This window comes from Clupea harengus, chromosome 1 (assembly GCF_900700415.2).
Source record: "Clupea harengus chromosome 1, Ch_v2.0.2, whole genome shotgun sequence".
NCBI lineage: Eukaryota > Metazoa > Chordata > Actinopteri > Clupeiformes > Clupeidae > Clupea > Clupea harengus.
Window position 1 is genome coordinate 22,495,991 of NC_045152.1, and position 19,855 is coordinate 22,515,845.

Sequence of the window (19,855 nt, forward strand, 5' to 3'; positions counted from 1 at the left end):
TAGACATATATAGTTGAAGTTAGATCTGCGTTTACTCGACGGTGATGCTTTCCGCTTTGACATGACTCGTTTACGAGTTGCTTTCGTGTAGATTCGGTCGATTCCGACTGCACACGTCACTACGGTTGCGTGCCCTTATAAGGAGCTGGCAGGGCGTGTATGTATGCAAATTCAGGAGCACGATAACGCGCTTTCAATTTAAGAAAACTCTTCCGGGGGAGCACAGCCCAGAAAACTTCTGCTGCGTAGGACCACATTTTCAAGCGTGCATGAATTTGGCGGATGTCTTTTGCTTACGTTGTTTTTCCGAAGCCCGTAAGAAACATTTCAGAAGAAACTTCAGAAAATGTTCGAGAATGAGGGCCATTGATTTTAATAACATATTACGACAGAGTCAAAATTAATAAAATATCTCAGTTTGAAATCCAATGAAACGACTGTCAGTTGATATGGAGCAATTAAGTATTTTATAATGTGAATTGTAACACAACAATAGTGCAAAGAAGTGGAGGGATAAATATTAGACGGTATGAGTATGATGGTTATACAGTAAGGGTGAAATAAGTAAATATGATTGCGGGAGTAATTGTACAGTGGTTATTATAATGATCCAGGGTATTGCACAGTGCCACAGTGGGTTAGCTGTTCAGTAGTGAGACGGCGAGGGGGAAGAAACAGTTTTTGTGTCTGGAGGTTTTGGCGAACAGAGATCTGTAGCGCCTACCAGAGGGGAGGAGTTTAAATAGGTTGTGTCCAGGGTGTGAGGGGTCTGCAGTGATTTTTCCTGCCCGTTTCCTGACTCTGGAGGTGTACAGGTCTTGGATGGTGGGCAGGTTGGCACCGATTATCTTTTCTGCAGACCTGACTGTCCGTTGGAGTCTATTCTTATCCAGTTTGGTGGCCGATCCAAACCAGACAGTTATTGAAGTGCAGAGAACAGACTCAATGACTGCAGTGTAGAACAGGATCAGCAGCTCCTGAGGCAGGTTATACTTCCTAAGCTGACGCAGGAAGTACATCCTCTGCTGGGCCTTCTTGATGATTGTGTTGATGTTGGGTTCCCACTTCAGGTTCCGGGAGATTGTGGATCCCAGAAACCTCCACAGCCAACACACCATGTTAAGCACCTTGAGACTTCTTTGTATTTTAAAGTGTGCTGCACCAATAACATTCATTATTATTATTATTATATGTGAAATAAGCATGTGTAGAAAAAAGGTTCGTAGTCCGCAGGATTCGAACATGCGCGGGGAGACCCCAATGGATTTCTAGTCCATTGCCTTAACCACTCGCCCAAGAATGGGGCAAAAGGGACTGGTAGAGGTGTGACACTGGACAGTACCATTTTCCCCGTAGCTGGGTATGGCCAGTGTCTTTTGTGTTGGACTGACCACAAATCTTGCACTCATAGTGGTACTTTTCCTTGGTGTGTCGCTTCTTTGGGGGCTCTCCTCTTTCCACCCGCTCCTGATCCTCAAGAGCTGCCCTTCGCCGTCTCCACTCGCGGTGCCGATTTTGAGGAGCTTGTGCTGGTGATGGCTGGTAAGTGGACCAGCCCTGAGAAGGAGACGCTGGTGTTGGAGCTGGTGAGGGCTGGTAAGGGGACCAGCCCTGAGGGTGAGGTGTTGGAGCTGAGTGTTGACCCTGTTGACAGTAGGCAAGGTCCCACCCAGGATAGTGCTGTGCACCAGTCATGTGCTGCTTGGGTGGAGCTGGTGCCCGGTGCCCAGTGCGGGTCCTCCAGTGTGTGTGTGTGTCAGTAGATAACACTGCTCTGGCACTGCGACGTCTGTGAATCACTGCCTCACCCTCATTGTTTTCCGGTTCCTGGAACTCCACAGCAGCATGTCCATGCAGGGTGCTGTGTGCTGGTGTGAATGTGTGTGGTGCCTGTGATGTGAATGTGTGTGGTGCCTGTGATGTGAATGTGTGTGGCGCCTGTGATTTGTGTGTGTGTGGTGCCTGTGATGTGTGTGGTGCCTGTGATGTGAATGTGTGTGGTGCCTGTGATGTGTGTGTGTGTGTGTGGTGCCTCTGATGTGAATGTGTGTGGTGCCTGTGATGTGAATGTGTGTGGTGCCTGTGATGTGTGTGGTGCCTGTGGTATGAATGTGTGTGGTGCCTGTGATGTGTATGTGTGTGGTGCCTGTAATTGATTCCAACTCACTAAGTCTACACAGAGCCGGTGCTTTCTGTGGTGTCCTGGTCTGTGTAGCTGGTGCTCTCTGTGGTGACCTGGTCTGTGGAGCTGGTGCTTTGTGTGCCTCTGAACTGGTCTGTGCAGCTGATGCTGTAGCTGAACTGGCCTGTGCAGCTGATGCTGTAGCTGAACTCGGGGGCGGTTTTAGGCACGGGCGAACCGGGCAGCTGGAGATTAAATGTCTGAAGGGGTACGGGACTGTAAAAAGTTTGGGAACCACTGATCTATCATATCACTGTGTGTGGAATTGTGGAATTGGCAAATTGGCGCCCCCTGCAGCTGCAGGCGCCTCTGCTCGCTAAGAAGGTGCCGTGGACAGATCCTGAGTGAGAAGGGGGAAGGGGAGGGGGAAGGGGGACAGTGCTCAGAGGGGGTCTCGCCCGGGGCGTAATTCCATGTAAAACCGCCACTGGCTGAACTGGCCTGTGCAGCTGATGCTGTAGCTGAACTGGCCTGTGCAGCTGATACTGTAGCTGATCTGGTCTGTGCAGCTGATGCTGGCAGCTGGCTCCTAGCACTGGAAGTGCTTGGCTGACTCTCGTCTGATTCATGGCTCTGTGGGGCTGACCCTGCCTTCTCAGCTGACTGTGAAACACATTTTACATTAACATTTTCCCTAAGCCTGACAATACATCCAATTAACTTTGTAATCCCCCTGTTAAACATTGAGGAACAATTCAAGTACAACTGATGATAAAACAGTGCATTTTCCAGGATAGCGTATTCAAATTGGTCATTAGAAAGCAGGGGCGTCATTAGGCCTATTTTAGGGGGGCTGAAGCCCCCCTAAAATGTTCTTCAGCCCCCCCAAATTATTTGGCATTATTTTTTTTATTTTGGTGATGTCATTAAATTAAACTATTGTTTCTCACATGGACAAGTTATTTATAACTCTAACATGCTACATATGTGCGTGCGTTCTGGTTTGTATGTTTTCTCCCCCTTCAAATTACAATCCAATAGCCTATCATCATACTTAACGATATAAACCCTGGGGATCTTGCGGAGACTGCTGCGCTGGCTTTCTCACTCTGCCAAGTAACGTCTCTTCAACGACAGCCAGGATTATGGCCAAGGAGTTTAGCTTAAAGTAAATGATGCAAGGAGTGAAATTGTAAGTACGGGTAGTTACAGAATGTGGCTATCTGTAGTTGTTAACGATTGTTACCTGCTTAAATGTAGGTTTACTTGAGGTAAATAAAGGGAATATTGTAGTGGGCTATGTTAACACTAAGCTAGCTATCTAGCTAATTTGTTAGAAATTGTCTCCAGTGAGCAAGAGTGTGAACGGGCGAATTCGAAATACAAGAAATAACTATCGACATCTGTCTATTCTTTGCATTCATATATCTCTCTAGTGTTTCGAAACAATAATATCAGTCCCTATAGAATGTTGTTGTTTATAATCAATTAATGCTAGTGAATTCTAGTTAGTGACTTCCATTTCAGCCCATCATACAATATTTATCATTTGATAATTAAGATGTTCTTGAAATGTGTTTTTTAATTTTTGTTATTCATGTGTTTTTTCCCATTGAATGGTATTTGACACTGAACTAGTTCATCTTTATCTCAGTGATAGTGTCCAAATGAGCATGAAATATCACTGGTATGTAAAAACTACAGGGACAACAAAATAGATGTAAATGTTGATAAAAATCGTATTGCCTTCTGCTCATAATAAAACAAGTAAAACAACTCAAGAATTATAATTTGGGAGCAGATAGGAAAGCTAGTTTATCCATCTCTCATTTACAAGCAGGACAATTATTTCTCTCTTTGAGAAAAGTTCACATTTGTGTTGTCAAATTTCACTATGACCCTAAAATTCTGTCTCTTGTGTTATCATATAGGCCTACTGAATGCAAGCAAAACAGCAGAGCAAAATCACACTCTTTCTGATTGAACCAATCTATGAACTGTCTGAAATAATGGATATCCGCGGCCCCAAATGGGCCCCAAAAAAAATTGCTGCGCGCTCTGCGCACAAACAAGCCACTTCCCTTGGGGCTAAGCCCCCCCTTTCCTTTAATCCTAGAAACGCCCCTGTTAGAAAGCTAAAGCAGATTGACTTTTAGTAACCACCACCTACACATGTTTAATCAAACTATTCAAATGCATCACTTACCTTGTGACATTCACATTTACATTCAATCCTTTTCCCGAAAATGTCCAAATGTCGGACGGACTGATTGTACAGTGGCGTCAAAGAACAGGCGTCAATGCACTGTATGGCAGCCTTCCACCTTCTGGACTTCGGCCTCTTGCCTGTTGAGAACTTGAACTTCCCCTGGGCATACTTGTGCAGGACATCTGCCCAGTATGAGTCTGGTTGACCTGTCTTTGTCATTTCTGCAGATATCAGGGTTGAATGTCACATAACATATAAAACAAAACTTTGAAAGGAGAGCTTTATTATTAGGCGACAGATGGGATTACTTCATCAACGACTGCACTTCATTTTTAAAAGCCTACTTTTATATATATCAAATGAACAGTATCCTGTCTAAGGACAAGCTACTGATAATAAACAGCCACGTAAATTTGACTCAAGTAAGTGCCCTGTGACCTCAAATTCACCTCAGACAGATCAAAGCCAGAGCAACAACAACGTTTTTCACATCAGGTCACCGAAATAAAACAGTTTAAGTTGACCTAGACCTCACAGTTATTTATCTTAGAGAAATCTCAGATATCAGAAACGTTGTGATATTAACGTTAGAGCTATGAACGGACTAAACATGAATTACGACCTAAACAAATAAGTTAACACTTGTTTAATGAATTAATTTGTTGATTGATTACCTACTTTAAATCTCTTGAACGACGGTAACTGCAATCTGTGAAATTAGATTACCTCAGAATGATAAACCGCTGGCTGCGGCGTCTTGAAACTGTCGTGAACTATCCAGCTGCGAGATTGTCATAGCAACGGCCACTCACCAATAAGAAAACCGTGCGTCGGTCACCTGTGAAGCTTCGTTTCTTAACATCTTATTGGCTCTTTTGCCCCCTTTGTTATCAGCGTTCGGATGTATGTTAGGACTTGTTCGGATATGTTCGGATTTGGGTAGGATTTGTTAAGGTCGAATTATACTTCTGCGTCGGTGTCCGTCCTCTTTACGGATGGGCGGGGAAACGGATTCGGACGGATCCGGACGTACTGTTTTTGATTTATACTTCTCCGACGGCTGTGGGTGTTGAAAACAATTCACCGCCAGAACAGTAGGTGGAGCAACGTTTTTTGGTCGCAGACGAGCTACTCCGTGATGTCTTTGTACGAAAGAATTTGTTGATTTAATCTCCCACCTCCCACTAGCAAGACACGTGATTTAGAGCAACAGGTGTAGTCACATGGGTCTTTGAGACACACTGCATTATAATAAAGAGTGTGTCTAACGCTATATATTCACTTGAAAAGGCAAACTTATCTCCATCATGGTAGGTATTATTTGTGGGGAAAAATAGTAGCAATCTATAACAAAATGATATGCTTCTCTTACATACACTATAGAAACTATTAAAAAATGATTCAATTAAATGAATACTATCTTATTTTCTTTGGTATCTTTGTCATGTTGACAAATATATATGCTGTTGTCCAATGTCAAGTCTCTATTTGATCATGTGATGAGACAATATGAAAGTTTAGGCGCAACATCTGAACGTCAAGACCGACAAGCTGACTGAGCAAATACATATCTGTGACAGCGCGAATACAGGAGGCAAACTGGTATCATGGAAGAAGTTAAAAATAAACTGTCATCTGGAGAGTTTAAAACAATACAAAACGAGGGGGAATCTATTGTATGGAGATATTTCTGCTTAGTAGTCAATGCGGATTCTATGGATTAAACCTCGATGGTTGGACTATGTAGGATATCGTTCGGATCGCGTGACTCTACGTTTCCATTCAGGCGAATTATCGGCAGGCGGTATTCCGCCTAGGGGGCATTGTCAGAAAAATCATGTTTCTCTGTTAAGTAGCAAGTTCGGTTGCAGTGCAGCGCTAATATAGCAGATTAGCTTGTGAAGTCATGGAAACATGATAGATGTTGCTCTGATTCATTTACTTATCCATTAAACGTATTCCTTTATACATTTGTTTTCTCTGATTCATTTATATCAGCCAGTTAAATCACAAAATCACACATACCAGAGGCAAAACGCACCAATGAGGCTACAGGTTACAAACCAGCTAGCTTCTACATTGATCTTCAATTAAAGTGTTAGCAGCAAGCTAACAATAATGTTGGAGAGCTTCGGTTAAGACCTACAATATTTGCCCTGACAGTGTTCGTGTAGCATATAAACAACAAACCGAGTCGACGTAGACATATAAAAGTCGTGTAAACACCTGTATTCACCTTTATTCACATAAAATATTTCCCAGTAACAGAATCCCGAGACTCCGCCATCTTGCTTTGATTTTTTTGATTACTCCCGCCCATCTGCACAACTTCAGCTGCCAATTCTCACACACGTCAAACTGATTGGTTACCGCCTGGTCTGCATTTGCATAGAGTTAAAGAATCGTCAACTATGGAAGGGAGGCGGAGACGTTTCGTTGCTCGACAGACGGGATATCGTCTCCATTCATTCCCAATGAGAGCGGGACGATTAACGTCCTAATGGAAACGTAGCATTAGGAACTGTTTAGAAAGACTACTGTAAGCGAACACGAACAATGTGTTTTAGTACAGTTATAAAAATGTACCAATCTTCACTGCATCAAAATACCTTAATAATAAATCGTTTATCACACGGTAGATCAATTATATGAACTGGCGCATGGGTTTACATTTTGACTGCAAGTATGACACAACCAAACAATTATTTCAAAGGCACCCAGAAAAAAGGTTTTCGTGATCAGTTAAAAAACAAAAATAGACCAAAGATGAGGGTTGGAAAAACCATTGAACATTAAATTGTCTGTCTTCTATATTGTTTAAACAGAATGTGCGGTATATGTGTGCAGGGTGCGATATGTCATGAAAAAACAAGCAATAAATAGGCCAAAATCTTTTCAAGTTAACGGTAGGCCCTATTAGGTTACATTTTGAAAAGTTGAACATTTAATGCAAAGTAAAATATATAAAATACATGAAACATTTTTTTTTGTAACCAGTTCTGGCCCGTATCTGCTGCAGATTCGATGTGGTTTTGGACTAAGAAACGGGTCCGGTTGGCGGATCCGGGCCAGATCCGTCCCAGTGTGTTTTTGCTATCTGGGCAGGCTATCAATATAGTCCACAAATAAAATACAATTCAATTCAATTCAATTCTTTATTTCGCCATGTATACAGATACTAGGAATTTTTTTTTGGTTTTCTCCATGCAGGCTATAGTATCACAAATAGAACAACAAGACAACACAGAACAACAATACAAGGACAGATAGTACCAGACAGTATGAGCAAAATAATAAATAAGAATGGAGGTAGTGCAACAATAATAATGTTAAATAAAGTTAAATAAAGTGCGATAAAGTTTGTGTGTGAGAGCTATTTAGGAGGGCTATTGCTTGGGGGAAAAAACTGTTGAGGTGACGTGATGTTTTGGTCATGATGGCCCTGTATCGCTGTCCAGAGGGGAGACGGTTAAAGAGACTGTTAGCAGGATGTGAGGGGTCTGCCGTGATCTTCATTACTTTCCTGAGGGATCTGGAGCTGTGAAGGTCCTTGATGGAGGGAAGGGGGCAGCCGATGATGCGCTCTGCTGCCCGTACGACTCTTTGGAGCCTGGCCTTAGAGCGGGCAGAGGCAGAGTCATACCAGACCGAGTGAGAGGATGTAAGCACACTCTCAATGATAGCCCTGTAAAACTGCACCATGATGGGGGGGCTGACCTGTAGTCCTCTCAGCTGCCGGAGGAAGAACAGGCGCTGCTGACCTTTCTTCACTAATTGAGTGATGTTATTGTCCCATTTTAGTGTGTTGGTGATGGTTGTGCCTAGGAACTTGAAATGCTCTACTACAGTGACAGATGAGTTGTTGATGACAAGTGGAAGATGTGTCGGAACCTTTTTTCGGAAGTCCACAATCACCTCCACTGTCTTGTTGACGTTAAGCTCTAGGTTGCTGACTGCACACCAGGACTCTAGATGGCCAACCTCCCTCCGGTAGGCAGACTCGTTGTTGTTGCTGATGAGACCTATCATGGTGGTGTCGTCTGCATACTTGATGGTCTTGACAGACGGGTCACCAGAGGAGCAGTCTTTGGTGTACAGGAAGAAGAGCTGGGGGGACAGCACACAACCCTGGGGGACACCGGTGTTAACTGTGCGGGGCTGTGACAGATGCGGGCCCAGCCTGACATACTGTCTCCTGTTGGTGAGAAAATCTGTAATCCATAAGCAGGTAAGGGGGTGGATGTTCAGATGGGTCAGTTTGCTATGGAGGAGGTCGGGAATGATGGTGTTAAAGGCAGAACTATAATCCACAAACAGGACCCTTGCATAGGTGTCCTGATTGTCCAGGTGTTGTAGAATATAGTGAAGGGCTATGTTGATTGCATCGTCTACTGAGCAGTTGGGTCTGTATGCAAATTGGAGGGGGTCCATGAGGTGGTCAGTGGATGCTTTGAGATAGGGGAGGACCAAGCGTTCAAATACTTTCATGACTACAGAGGTGAGGGCGACCGGTCTGTAATCATTTAAGCAGGTGATCTTAGGCTTTTTCGGCACTGGAATGATGACAGCAGATTTAAAGCATACAGGGACACGGCATGAATTGAGAGACTGATTAAAAATGTCCGTAAACACTGGAGCCAGCTCGCTGGCACAGTGCTTGAGGGTAGCAGGTGACACCATGTCCGGCCCACACGCATTCCTGGTGTTCTGACCTTTGAAGAGCATCCGAGCCTCATGCTCAGTGATGACCAGTGGAGCAGGTGAGGTGGTGGCAGGGGGAGGGGAGGCGGGGGGGATGGAGGGGGGGGACCCACGCGGTGCTTCAAACCTTGTGCAGAACACATTGAACTGGTCTGGTAGATTTGGGTCGTTAGAGGTGGGGGGGGGGCTTCTTCTTGTAGCCCGTGGCAGATTGTAGGCCCCTCCAGACAGCTCTGATGTTCTTATCCCCGACCTGTTGTTCAATTCTAGTCTTATACACCCCTTTAGCATGCTGGATGGCTTTGCTGAGGGCATATTTGGCTTTGGTGTACGCGTCCTTATCTCCGCTCCTGTGGGCCGCCTCCTTCCCTCTCCTCAGTAGCCTCACCTCCTTGTTGAACCACGGTTTATTATTACTATAAATGACAATGGATTGTCTGGGGATGCAGAGTTCCTCACAGAAGTAGACGTAGGATGAGCATGTGTCTGCATACTCATCAATGTCATTACATGCCAGCTTAATAGCTGCCCAGTCTGTAATGTCAAAACAGGCTTGTAGTGATTCAGTTGCATCAGGTGTTCGTATCTGGACAGACCTCTTGACCGGTTTTTGTTTCTTGAGTAGGGACTGGTATGTGGGGATGAGTTTAATCACAGAATGATCGCTATTGCCTAGTGGTGCGCACGCGCACGCGCGATATGCCTCTTTGATGGTAGAATAGCACTGATCAAGAGTCCGTTCTCCCCTGGAGGCGCAGCGCACCAGCTGATGGTATTTTGGAAGTTCAGATCTCAGATCAGTGTGGTTAAAGTCACCCATGACAAATAAAGTGGAGTTAGGGAACTTGTTCTCCACCTCCGTGATCTGATCTGCTAAAAGTTGCTGTGCGGTGTCACAGAAACGGACTGAAACGGTTTCGGCGTGTCGAGTCACATAGGTAAGCTGAACAATTTCGAAAGGCGTCACAGAGAACACTTCATGTATTTTGCTTTTGTCTTCGCTCCCCCAGAGAGCGGAAATATTGAGCCTTTTTAAATTATTATTTTTTTATTTATATGTAGCACTGCATTATATGAAGAAAGAAACACTGTAACCGAGATGTCATCTCATTTAATGAATTTACATCAGATATACAGTGAAAGACACTTGTCCCTTCCTGTGGTGATTTGCACAAACACTGTAAAACAAAAACTATGAGTTGCTAGTGACAAACATTGTCAAATGCAGTTGGCAGTCATTATGTTTTTTAAGAACCATTTCTATTGCATTTTTTTCTGCAGCAAGGCAATGGCTGCCTTTGTTTAATCATTAGATACAGGCGACCTCTCACAACTCATCCACAAATGGTGTGTTCACCAGATGTCCACTGCTGGCCATTGTTTTCTTGCCGGACACAAATTTCTTTGCAGCCTGCAGGAATAAATAAAACAAAACCCGTGATCAAAACAATACATTGCTCAACCAAAATTAACAGGCCATATTTCTTTCATTAAATCTAAACCATAAGAGAATACTTCACCTTCACATATTGTCTGACAAATCTACACTGCTAGCATAGTCAATCCAATTAACCCTGTCTATGACATACAGTGCCCTCCAGAATTATTGGCACCCTTAGTGAATACGGGCAAAATAGGCTATGAAAAAAATGTGTCTTTGCTGTTTATCCTCTTGGTCTTTCACTCAAAATATTCACAAAATTCTTACCTTTTCATTGAAGTAAAATTATTCAAAGAATTTATTTTTGTTGACATTAAATAAAATATTTTTCTCAAAAACATGGGTGCCACAATTATTGGCATCCCTTGAAAATCTTATAATTAAAATCTAACTGAAGTATATTACCAGTCATGTTTTACATTTTTAAGTTAACCTGTTTGATTAGGAACTCTTAAGTGGTCAACCATGACTTCCTGTTTCACTCGGGTATAAATATGAGCTGACACATGCCAAATACCCTTAGTCATTCATCAAGATTGGAAAGACAAAAGAACACAGTGTCGAAGTGCGACAAAAAGTTGTTGAGCTGCAGAAATCCGGAAAAGGATATAAGAAAATATCTAAACAGTTGAAAATACCCATTTCCACAATCAGGGCAATAGTTAAGAAGTTCAAAGCGACAGGAGATGTAAGGAATCAGCCTGGAAGAGGACCTGTCTGTAAATTGACCCCACACACCGTGAGGAGGATGGTTTGACTGGCAAAAGAATCTCCAAGGATCACAGCTGGAGAATTGCAGAGGTAAATTGAGTCCTGGGGTCAGAAAGTCTCCAGAACTACCATCAGACGTCACCTACATCACCACAAGTTGTTTTGGAGGGTTGCCTGAAAAAAGCCTCTACTGTCGATCAACAACAAACTAAAGCGCCTACAGTTTGCCAAATGTAAGTCAGACTTTCAATGGGACGAGTTATATGGTCAGATGAGACCAAAATAAAGCTTTTTGGCAACAAACATCAAAGGTGGGTTTGGCGTAGACAGAAAGATAGCCATACAGAAAAGCACCTCATACCCACTGTGAAGTATGGTGGCGGATCTTTGATGTTGTGTGGCTGTTTTTCTTCCGAAGGCCCTCAACATGTTGTTAGGATACATGGTATCATGGACTCTATCAAATACCAGCAGATATTAATTGAAAACCTAACAGCCCCCTCTAGGAAGCTTAAAATGGGTCGTGGTTGGACCTTCCAGCAGGACAATGATCCGAAGCACACCTCAAAATCAACACAAAAATTGTTCACCGACTGCAAAATAAAGGTTTTGCCATGGCCATCAGTCCCCCGACCTAAACCCCATAGAAAATCTGTGGAAAGAGCTGAAGCCGAGTCTACAAGCGTTGACCTAAGAATCTGAAGGATCTGGAGAGATACTGTATGTAGGAATGGTCTCAGATCCCGTGCCATGTGTTCACCAACCTCATCACGCATTGTAGGAGAAGACTCAGAGCTGTTATCTTGGCAAAGGGAGGCTGATCAAAACATTAAATTAAGGGGTGCCAATAATTGTGGCACACCTGTTTTGGAGAATAATATTTATTTAATGTCATTTTTTTTTTTTTCCCCCAATAATTTTACTTCAATGAAAAGGTAAGATTTTTGTGAATATTTTGAGTGAAAGACCAAGAGGATAAACAGCAAAGACATATTTTTTCATAGCCTTTTTTGGTCACATTCACTAAGGGTGCCAATAATTGTGGAGGGCACTGTATCTACCTGTATTGATGATGTACTAATGATTATTTCAATCCATGGTGGGAACACTCACGTTCACAACATCACTGGAGGTTATCGAGTCGATACTCTGCAGCACTGCCTCAGGGCTGCCATAAGCTCCACTGGCCAATAGCTGTGCTCCCACCTCCTCCAGGAGGCCTTCTGTGGCTTCTAAGGACATGAGGTACTCTGCCTTCATCTGGTTCCTATAGGGAAAGAGAAATAAAACATTGGAAAAATGTGTATATGTACACTGGACACGAGAGACTGGATAAGACATTCTTTTAATTTTGCTTCTGTAGGAGGTTGATATTTTTTTTGCTGTTGTATTCCTTAGTGAAACATATTGTGTATGTATGTCCTTCCCTGAAGAACTCCTGGCATTTTGTGTTGAAATGAGGCCTGACGTTCCACCACACAAGTGTACAGCACATGTCTATGGGGGTGAGCTCAGCTGTGGTCTTACTTTGCCCTGGCCAGGTCTTCTGCGGAAAGCCCTCCGTCAGCAACAGCGGTCACCTGAGCCAAGGCAGCTCTGATCACCTGAAGGGGGCCCATAAGGGAGAGATGTGAGGACATAGCTCCGTTCTCCTCTATTTTCCAAAGTGGCTCTAGATGAATGGGTTTTACTCAGAGGTGGGAAAAAACACATACATGTCATAGCGTTGCTTCACGCTTGGGCTGAGCCAGCTGGTGTCAGTTAGTACTTAGGACTAACCTCCGTGTATACATGGACGAAGCACCAGCATGCTGACTGCATGTCATAGCTTCTACACTGCAATAGAGCAGTACCCACCTCTCCAGCAGCATCATATTGTGAGACGGTGTAAATCCCAAACAGTCCGGAGTCTGAGTACGTGGAACTGAAGGCTGTGGCCTACAAAAGAGATCATCATCAGCATCACTACTACCACTCTACATCGTTTATAGGTGGTCTCTGCTTAACCAGAAAGAATAGGAGCTCAAAGACGTAATTTATACAATCTGATTGTAATCCAGCAAACACAACACACATTGTATGATTTTTACTTTAACACCTTTTAACCACAACAGCTTAATCTACACAGCCACTCACATCAAATGGTTGTGTGGTGGCCTTGGCGATGCCTTGGCTGAGTTTGCTGCCGATGTTGGCACCCCTCTTGACATGAGGGCCTGCTCCCAAAACCCTCTGCAGCACGGTGAAGGCGTTGGCCTCCGCTGAGCCAGTCGCTGCTGCCTCACTGGCCACCAGAGCATGCACCAGCCCATCAGAACACTGCATCCGCAGCTCACCTACCAGGGAAGACTCGCCAGTTAGCTTAAACATCATCCATCCATACATCCATCCATCCATCCATCCATCCATAAGGCTGTAGACGCTCAGAGGAGAGGGCAAGACATAGGGCTCAATAGTGTGAGTATATCCTTTTCAAAATTAGCATATGTCTGAGAAGCCTCAATCATCTAGAAGCATCAGATATTGACTTGGTGTGTGAGTCGTTTTGCACAAGGCTTGATGGCAAATGATCCCTTACGTTTGTCTAAGCCTGGGACAATGTTATAAGTGCTTAGAGGGGATCTGCACTCTTAAAACATGAGTGTGTTTCTATATTCTGTGCCTACAACACAAGTCAACCTGCAGAGCACACACTTAATATCATTCTAATCTGACAAAAAAAAACGGTCACTTCTTCTGATCTTGTAAGAACTGAAAGCTAAGGTTGTTTCACTCACAGTGTCTTATTCATGAAACATCCAATAAAATGACTCCCTTTCCTTCCCTGCTCCTAAAGTAATGAGTTGATTCTCTAGAATAGTGTATGGCTCGGTCTGAGCCACTCTGATCGTCTCTGTTACAGAGCCAGGACAGTGCAGTGCACAGCCACAGTTACAGGAACAAGAAGAGAATTTCGCTGTATTTGACAAAAAGTGTAATGGGTTATCAAGGACCCCGCCTTTAAGCAGTAGCTGATCTTTTCAAAGTCAAAACGCACACTCCGCTTTCATTCAGGTATTCCCAAACCCTCTTACCCCCACGGTACAGAGCTTTGGCCCCAGGTGCTCCAGCACCACGACCGATACTCAGGTACTGCTCTCCCATCTGCTTCAGCACGGAATGCTTCACACCTGCCACAAGAACATTAACAATACACAACCCAGAGTTATGGTAACCTACACAAATACAAAAACATTAGTCTTTTTTTTAGAAAACCAAGAAATGAAATGAGCATTTTTAAATCAAGTATGGTATACATATGCAACACTTATATATGAATTCTGAATCCTGATCAGTTCTTCTGATTATTTTGTTCTAACTTTACAACTGTTACTTACCAAGTCCAACAACGGCCATTCTTGCACTGGTGTAATTATTCTCCACAAAAGAAAGCAGCTGAATCCAAAATAAACATAAATACATAAAATCAACTTGGATTTGGAAATAGAAACATGACAAGATGGGATAAGAAGTTAGGAGGGACATTTTTTTACTTTTAGGTCAGAAATTGCAATGTCATTCTAAAGTCTTGTGAAAAGATCTCTACTGTGTCAGGTTTGTTTGAAATGGAAAAAAAGGCTGACAGAAATCCAAAACTTAATAACACACAGAATGGATGTGGCCTTCAGTATTCAAAACTCAGCTGTCACTTTGAATTGTATCATTGTCCTAACAACATCATTTCTACAACAGCTTGTGTTCTGAAAAGCCCTGCTTCCAATTAAACTAGGACAACATTTCCTTCACCTGATCAGAGCTGACATTGCCCACTCTGAAGTCTGGGCAATAGAGGGAGTTGGAAAGGGCATTTTTGTACGCAGCTTCATGCAACTTCTCAACAACACCTACAATAAAACACAAGGAACAAAGAGATCATTGCTTATTAGGATCCAGGAAGAAAGAGTGAGATCTGGGCATGTATCAACTCCTCCATGAAGGGGGAAATGGGTACAACCATGTCACTGGTTTGACTTGTTGACAGACTAACCAATTTGTGGACACTGGCTTGCCATGGCTTTATCAATCTTGACTCTTGAGGTGAGGTCTGATACTTCCCATGGCCTAAACTCAGGGCCAGTAATCATGTGGATCAGGTACTCCAAGACTGTGTCACTGCCAGAAATATCAGGGCAACAGATGAGAACAAAATCCAAACAATTTTTGCTGTAACATTAATGTGGGCTCTGGAATATTTTGCAAACTTTTACCGTGCTGGTACATTTTCACCTTGTGACCACTAGGGATGCAACGGTACAGTGGGCCAACGGTTCGATATGCATCACGGTTTTTGGGCCACGGTAATGGTACGGTTTCAATGGTATGGTTAATTACCCTTTAAACAGTAAACTATTTATTTTGGCCCAAGAGAAATGGCAGAAAAATGGCAGCATGACTGATTAGGCCTGGTGTCTGTCTCTACTACAGTGAGGTAGCCTTCACTTGGTCTGAAGGTCCAACCATTAGTGGAGAGAGCTAGATGTCGGAGTCAATTAGTTTTCAATTTCTCTCTGTGATGTTTCATAGAGCTTGACTGCTGAAATGTGTGCAGGAGGGGACATTGTAAAGCGTAAAATTATTCCATCAGGTGAAATAATAAGTCAGTACTGTTACGACCCTGGCAGGTTTAGGCCCCGCCCTGTGATATTTGCATGCCTGTTCTCTCTGTCCCTACAGCAAGTGATATCACTGGGACAGGTGTATCACTGATTGACTGGGCTACAAAAGCCCTGATCAGCCGGCAGTCGAGAGAGCTTTGGTCTTCCCTGCAGTTGGTTATCGTTGGTCGTGGAATAGAGATTGGATTGTGGCTTGTCGTTGGATTTTGGATTTTCGTCGTTTGTTTTATATTACCCTTGAACTGACTGTACATTACATTTTTGGTTTCTATTCACAACCCTGACTTTCACCACACTTTTGCTATAATTATTATATAAACCTAAATCTTCTATCATTAAATAAATAACTTCTATTATTATTATTATAAATTCTGCGTGGCCTCCCCTTTATGTTTCATGCATTGAGCCGTGCACGTAACAGTACCCACCGAATAAGGCTGCAAATCTCTGGCTATAAGTACTCCAACTGCTTTCGTTACTACCTCCGCCAAGATTTTCGGTGCAGTTGGTTTGTTCGCTAATGAGTGGACTCTCCTTTCTCCACCTGGGATAGAGTGATGGCGAAGTATTTGACACATCATGTTAGAACTGTTTCCACTGGAGTAGCCAACAGTGGCAATGCAATGTGTGCAGACTCTACTTTGTTTGTTTACAGTCTTCTTATCCTCGTCATTGTATTGAATGCTGAAATCCAAAATGTTCCCGCACAGTGGATTTGAAAGATGCGGTACCTCTTCAAATTAGCTTCTCTCTGTCTAGCTAGTGTTCGCCATTGTCAATTTGAAGCTTGTTTTTTAGTTTCCCCTCTCTTCTCCAGCTCCTATTTGCATACAGAGTGCTGATAGACTCCAGTGAATGTTCCAGAGATGTTCTGTTGATCTGGATGTACAACGTGCGTGTAAGCAAGTTCTGAAAATGATAGGAAACTGACAGGCGTACCGTAATACCATGGTTCACATGTGCGTATTGAACCGTGGGGGTCATACCGAACGGTTCAACAATATACCGTGTAGTACCGTTGCATTTCTAGTGTCCACGCTGATTAAAGTGGATTCTTTTCACAACATGAATTAAAACTAGTGAAACATAGCAAAGATTACCAATTTGCAATCAAAATATCCATCCAGGACTAACTTTAAATACTTCCACAAGCCTAAAAAAATGCTGTGAACCAGTTTAGAGTTCCTTTCCCTTTACTTACACCCAGAAAATGAAAACAATTGAAAGAGACTCACAGGTTATCTCTCAGACATTCTGCAGAGTAAACCATGTGCTCCCTTGATGACGTCACACTGCAAAAATAAAAAAAATAGATTTAGTTTAAGAACTGACGTATTACTCAATAGTCAGCACAAGCTCCAGTGGCAAAAGGTCATATGAGGACAGTGACGGAGCACACTAACCTGAGAGAGCCTCCCACGGCCTCTACACCCCGACATATCCTGAATGCAGACGCCCCTTTTGTAGTCTGCACAACACGAACAACAATCAATCCATGCTTTTTTGAGAAAATGAAAGAGGGTGCATATGTCTGCAGATCTTACCAGGTTTGCAGCTAATCGCAGCACATGCGTAAGCCCCACGTTGTCTGGTGTCTCATAACGGCTGCCAGCTTTTACAAACACACCGATCTTGGAAACGGGAGAATAGTTTTCTAAGGAGGCAATGAGCAGGCCACTGGGAAGTTTGGACACCTGAGGAAAGGATACCAAGAAGACGCTATAAATATTAGGGATGCACGATATTGAATTTGAGCCGATATCCGATATGCCGATATTTACAAGCTAATTTTGGCCGATTGCCGATGCCGATACCGATATATACACCTCTGCTTTTTAATGATTGAAAAGTCTCTCCTGTACTAGAATGAATCTGTTATTATGATAGGGTATTGCTGTAGATACAGGACATTAAAAACTTGATTTGTATCATTTTAGAAATAGACATTCACTCATGAAACTATTGAAATGATTTCAAATATGGCAGATTTATTTATATTTTCACGTCACAATTTTCATACTTGACCAGTACCAACTTGAACAGCTACACTCTGGAAATGCAACTTGGCAAGCTAACGTTGGTTAACTGACTTACAGTTTAATAACATCCCTTCTAGGATTTCTAGACTAATCTATGTAAGGTTATTGCCAAGTTAGCTATATAAATTCCATATATGCAAAAGTAAGCCATGTACAGATAGCGTGGGCTCGTGACATAACGTTTCACATCCCGTCAAATGAGATCATCAACTTGGCTGGTGTCACGTAGCATGCAAGCTAACTAGCAACTTATTAACTTCTATTAGCGCGCGACAGGTAATGTTGCAAAGCGTTGCACGCGGGTGGTCTGCATCTATGCATGCAACCTACGTTACGGCCAAGCTGTCGTCTCCTCTTCCATCTCCTGAAAAGTTTCCTGACAAATAGCATGTCAACATCCTCTGATACTGTGAAGTACTGCCACACAGCCAACGTCTTGAATTACGTTGTTGGCGCTTATAGTAACCAAAACATTTGCTTCGCGTGCGCATAATTTGAACGTCACTTTATCGGCCAGGTACATCGGCAAAAATGTTCATATCTGCAGATGCCGATAATTAAGTTTTGAAGCTTTTATCTGCAGATACCGATGTCGTGCCGATATTATCGTGCATCCCTAATAAATATGCTATGGAACTGTGCTGGGCATAATCTGATATTGTTCCATGACAAATCAAATTCAGTTTGAAAGCCAGTGTAACTATTACTCATAGTGCTAGGAATGATTCAGCCTTACACTGGAAAAGGATTTCTGGTGACCAGAAGCCTACCTGGATATCCTGTGGCTGGAAGACTGGCTTGGAAGGAGCATTGCGGGGGTTCACAGACAAAGGTTCAGTCAGCGAGCTCCTTCTGGCAGCTGCATAACATCGTCTCTGTGAGGATGGGAAAACAATAAGCTAACCACAGAAATCCTGATGGAAGACTTTCAGTGCAAAGGAGGTCTTTAAGAGACAGGGGTTGTCAAACACAGCTCTCAAGGTTTAGGCACAGGGGCAAAACTAAGTGGAACAGGACACCAGACAGTGTGGCTATCTATAGCTTCAGCAGTGTGAATTAGGAAGACCTAACATGACCCATCACTGTACCTTGTTTTGGCTGTCAAGAGAGAGAGGAAATGGCAGGGGGAAAGAGAGTGGAACACAGACATAAGGACAGACGTTTGCTTTACATCACAGTACATTTCTTTCAAGATCTTATGGCTAACACCAACTGTTTCAACAACAGTTACCACAAATATCTATCGATATGTAACAGATTCCACTTTGCTTAGAAAAAGCTGGTGACTTACTAATCTTTTCATCTGACAAAAATAACTTTCTCTAGGCTAACCCAAATCGGACACACTTTCCACTAAAAGCAGCTACTGTCCCACATTGTGGACAGTCATAATATTGCTGATATTTTCCTCAGCTTCATAGCTACACTGACCGCACTGCAGGGTATAAAAATCGCATGTACACACAAGAGCATCCCTTCATTGTGTTATGGGGATAGCGGATTTACCAAGCAGCTGGATGGTAACAAACTGCGATTTATGTAAAGGTGCGATTACGAGTTACAGGTCAAAAAGACGGCCAAACTATTCAGTTTAACCAGTCCAATGTTTTTTAACTTACACTGACAAATCATTGAACTACTGTTAATGCTGCCAGCTACACAACAGTAGCCAGGAGAACATGTATCTGTTCTGCTTCCAATTGCTATCGTGAGGTTGTAGCTCTCATGACACACACCAATAACTTAAAAGGCTGAGAGGCTGGCAATTTCATAGTGAAATGTATCTGTAAAACGAAAGAACGTCTTATATCACTAGAATGACCTTCACTACCACTATAACGTTAGCTAGCTATGGTAACGTTGTTGCTAACACGTTTGCTAAATGTCAACATTTCAGGAATTAGGCTCCTAGCAAGACTCAGTCACACAAAATGTAAAATCACAACAGCACTGAAACTAGTAATACATCTAACGTCA

The 19,855-nt window shown here is 43.0% G+C and overlaps 1 protein-coding gene across 1 annotated transcript; it reads right to left on the reverse strand.

The window, feature by feature from the left end:
- Positions 1-10,123: 10,123 nt before the first annotated feature.
- LOC105898829 (cytochrome b-c1 complex subunit 2, mitochondrial) lies at positions 10,124-19,268 on the reverse strand. Its single transcript, XM_042708922.1, has 14 exons — positions 19,254-19,268; positions 18,649-18,777; positions 17,384-17,533; positions 17,243-17,307; positions 17,075-17,131; positions 15,212-15,336; positions 14,971-15,068; positions 14,562-14,619; positions 14,259-14,354; positions 13,321-13,520; positions 13,042-13,122; positions 12,712-12,788; positions 12,298-12,451; positions 10,124-10,443 (listed from the first exon to the last, which is right to left on the reverse strand). Exons 1-14 carry the CDS (start codon positions 19,266-19,268, stop codon positions 10,360-10,362), a joined length of 1,389 nt encoding a protein of 462 aa, XP_042564856.1. The 3' UTR covers positions 10,124-10,359.
- Between the last annotated feature and the right edge of the window lie 587 nt (positions 19,269-19,855).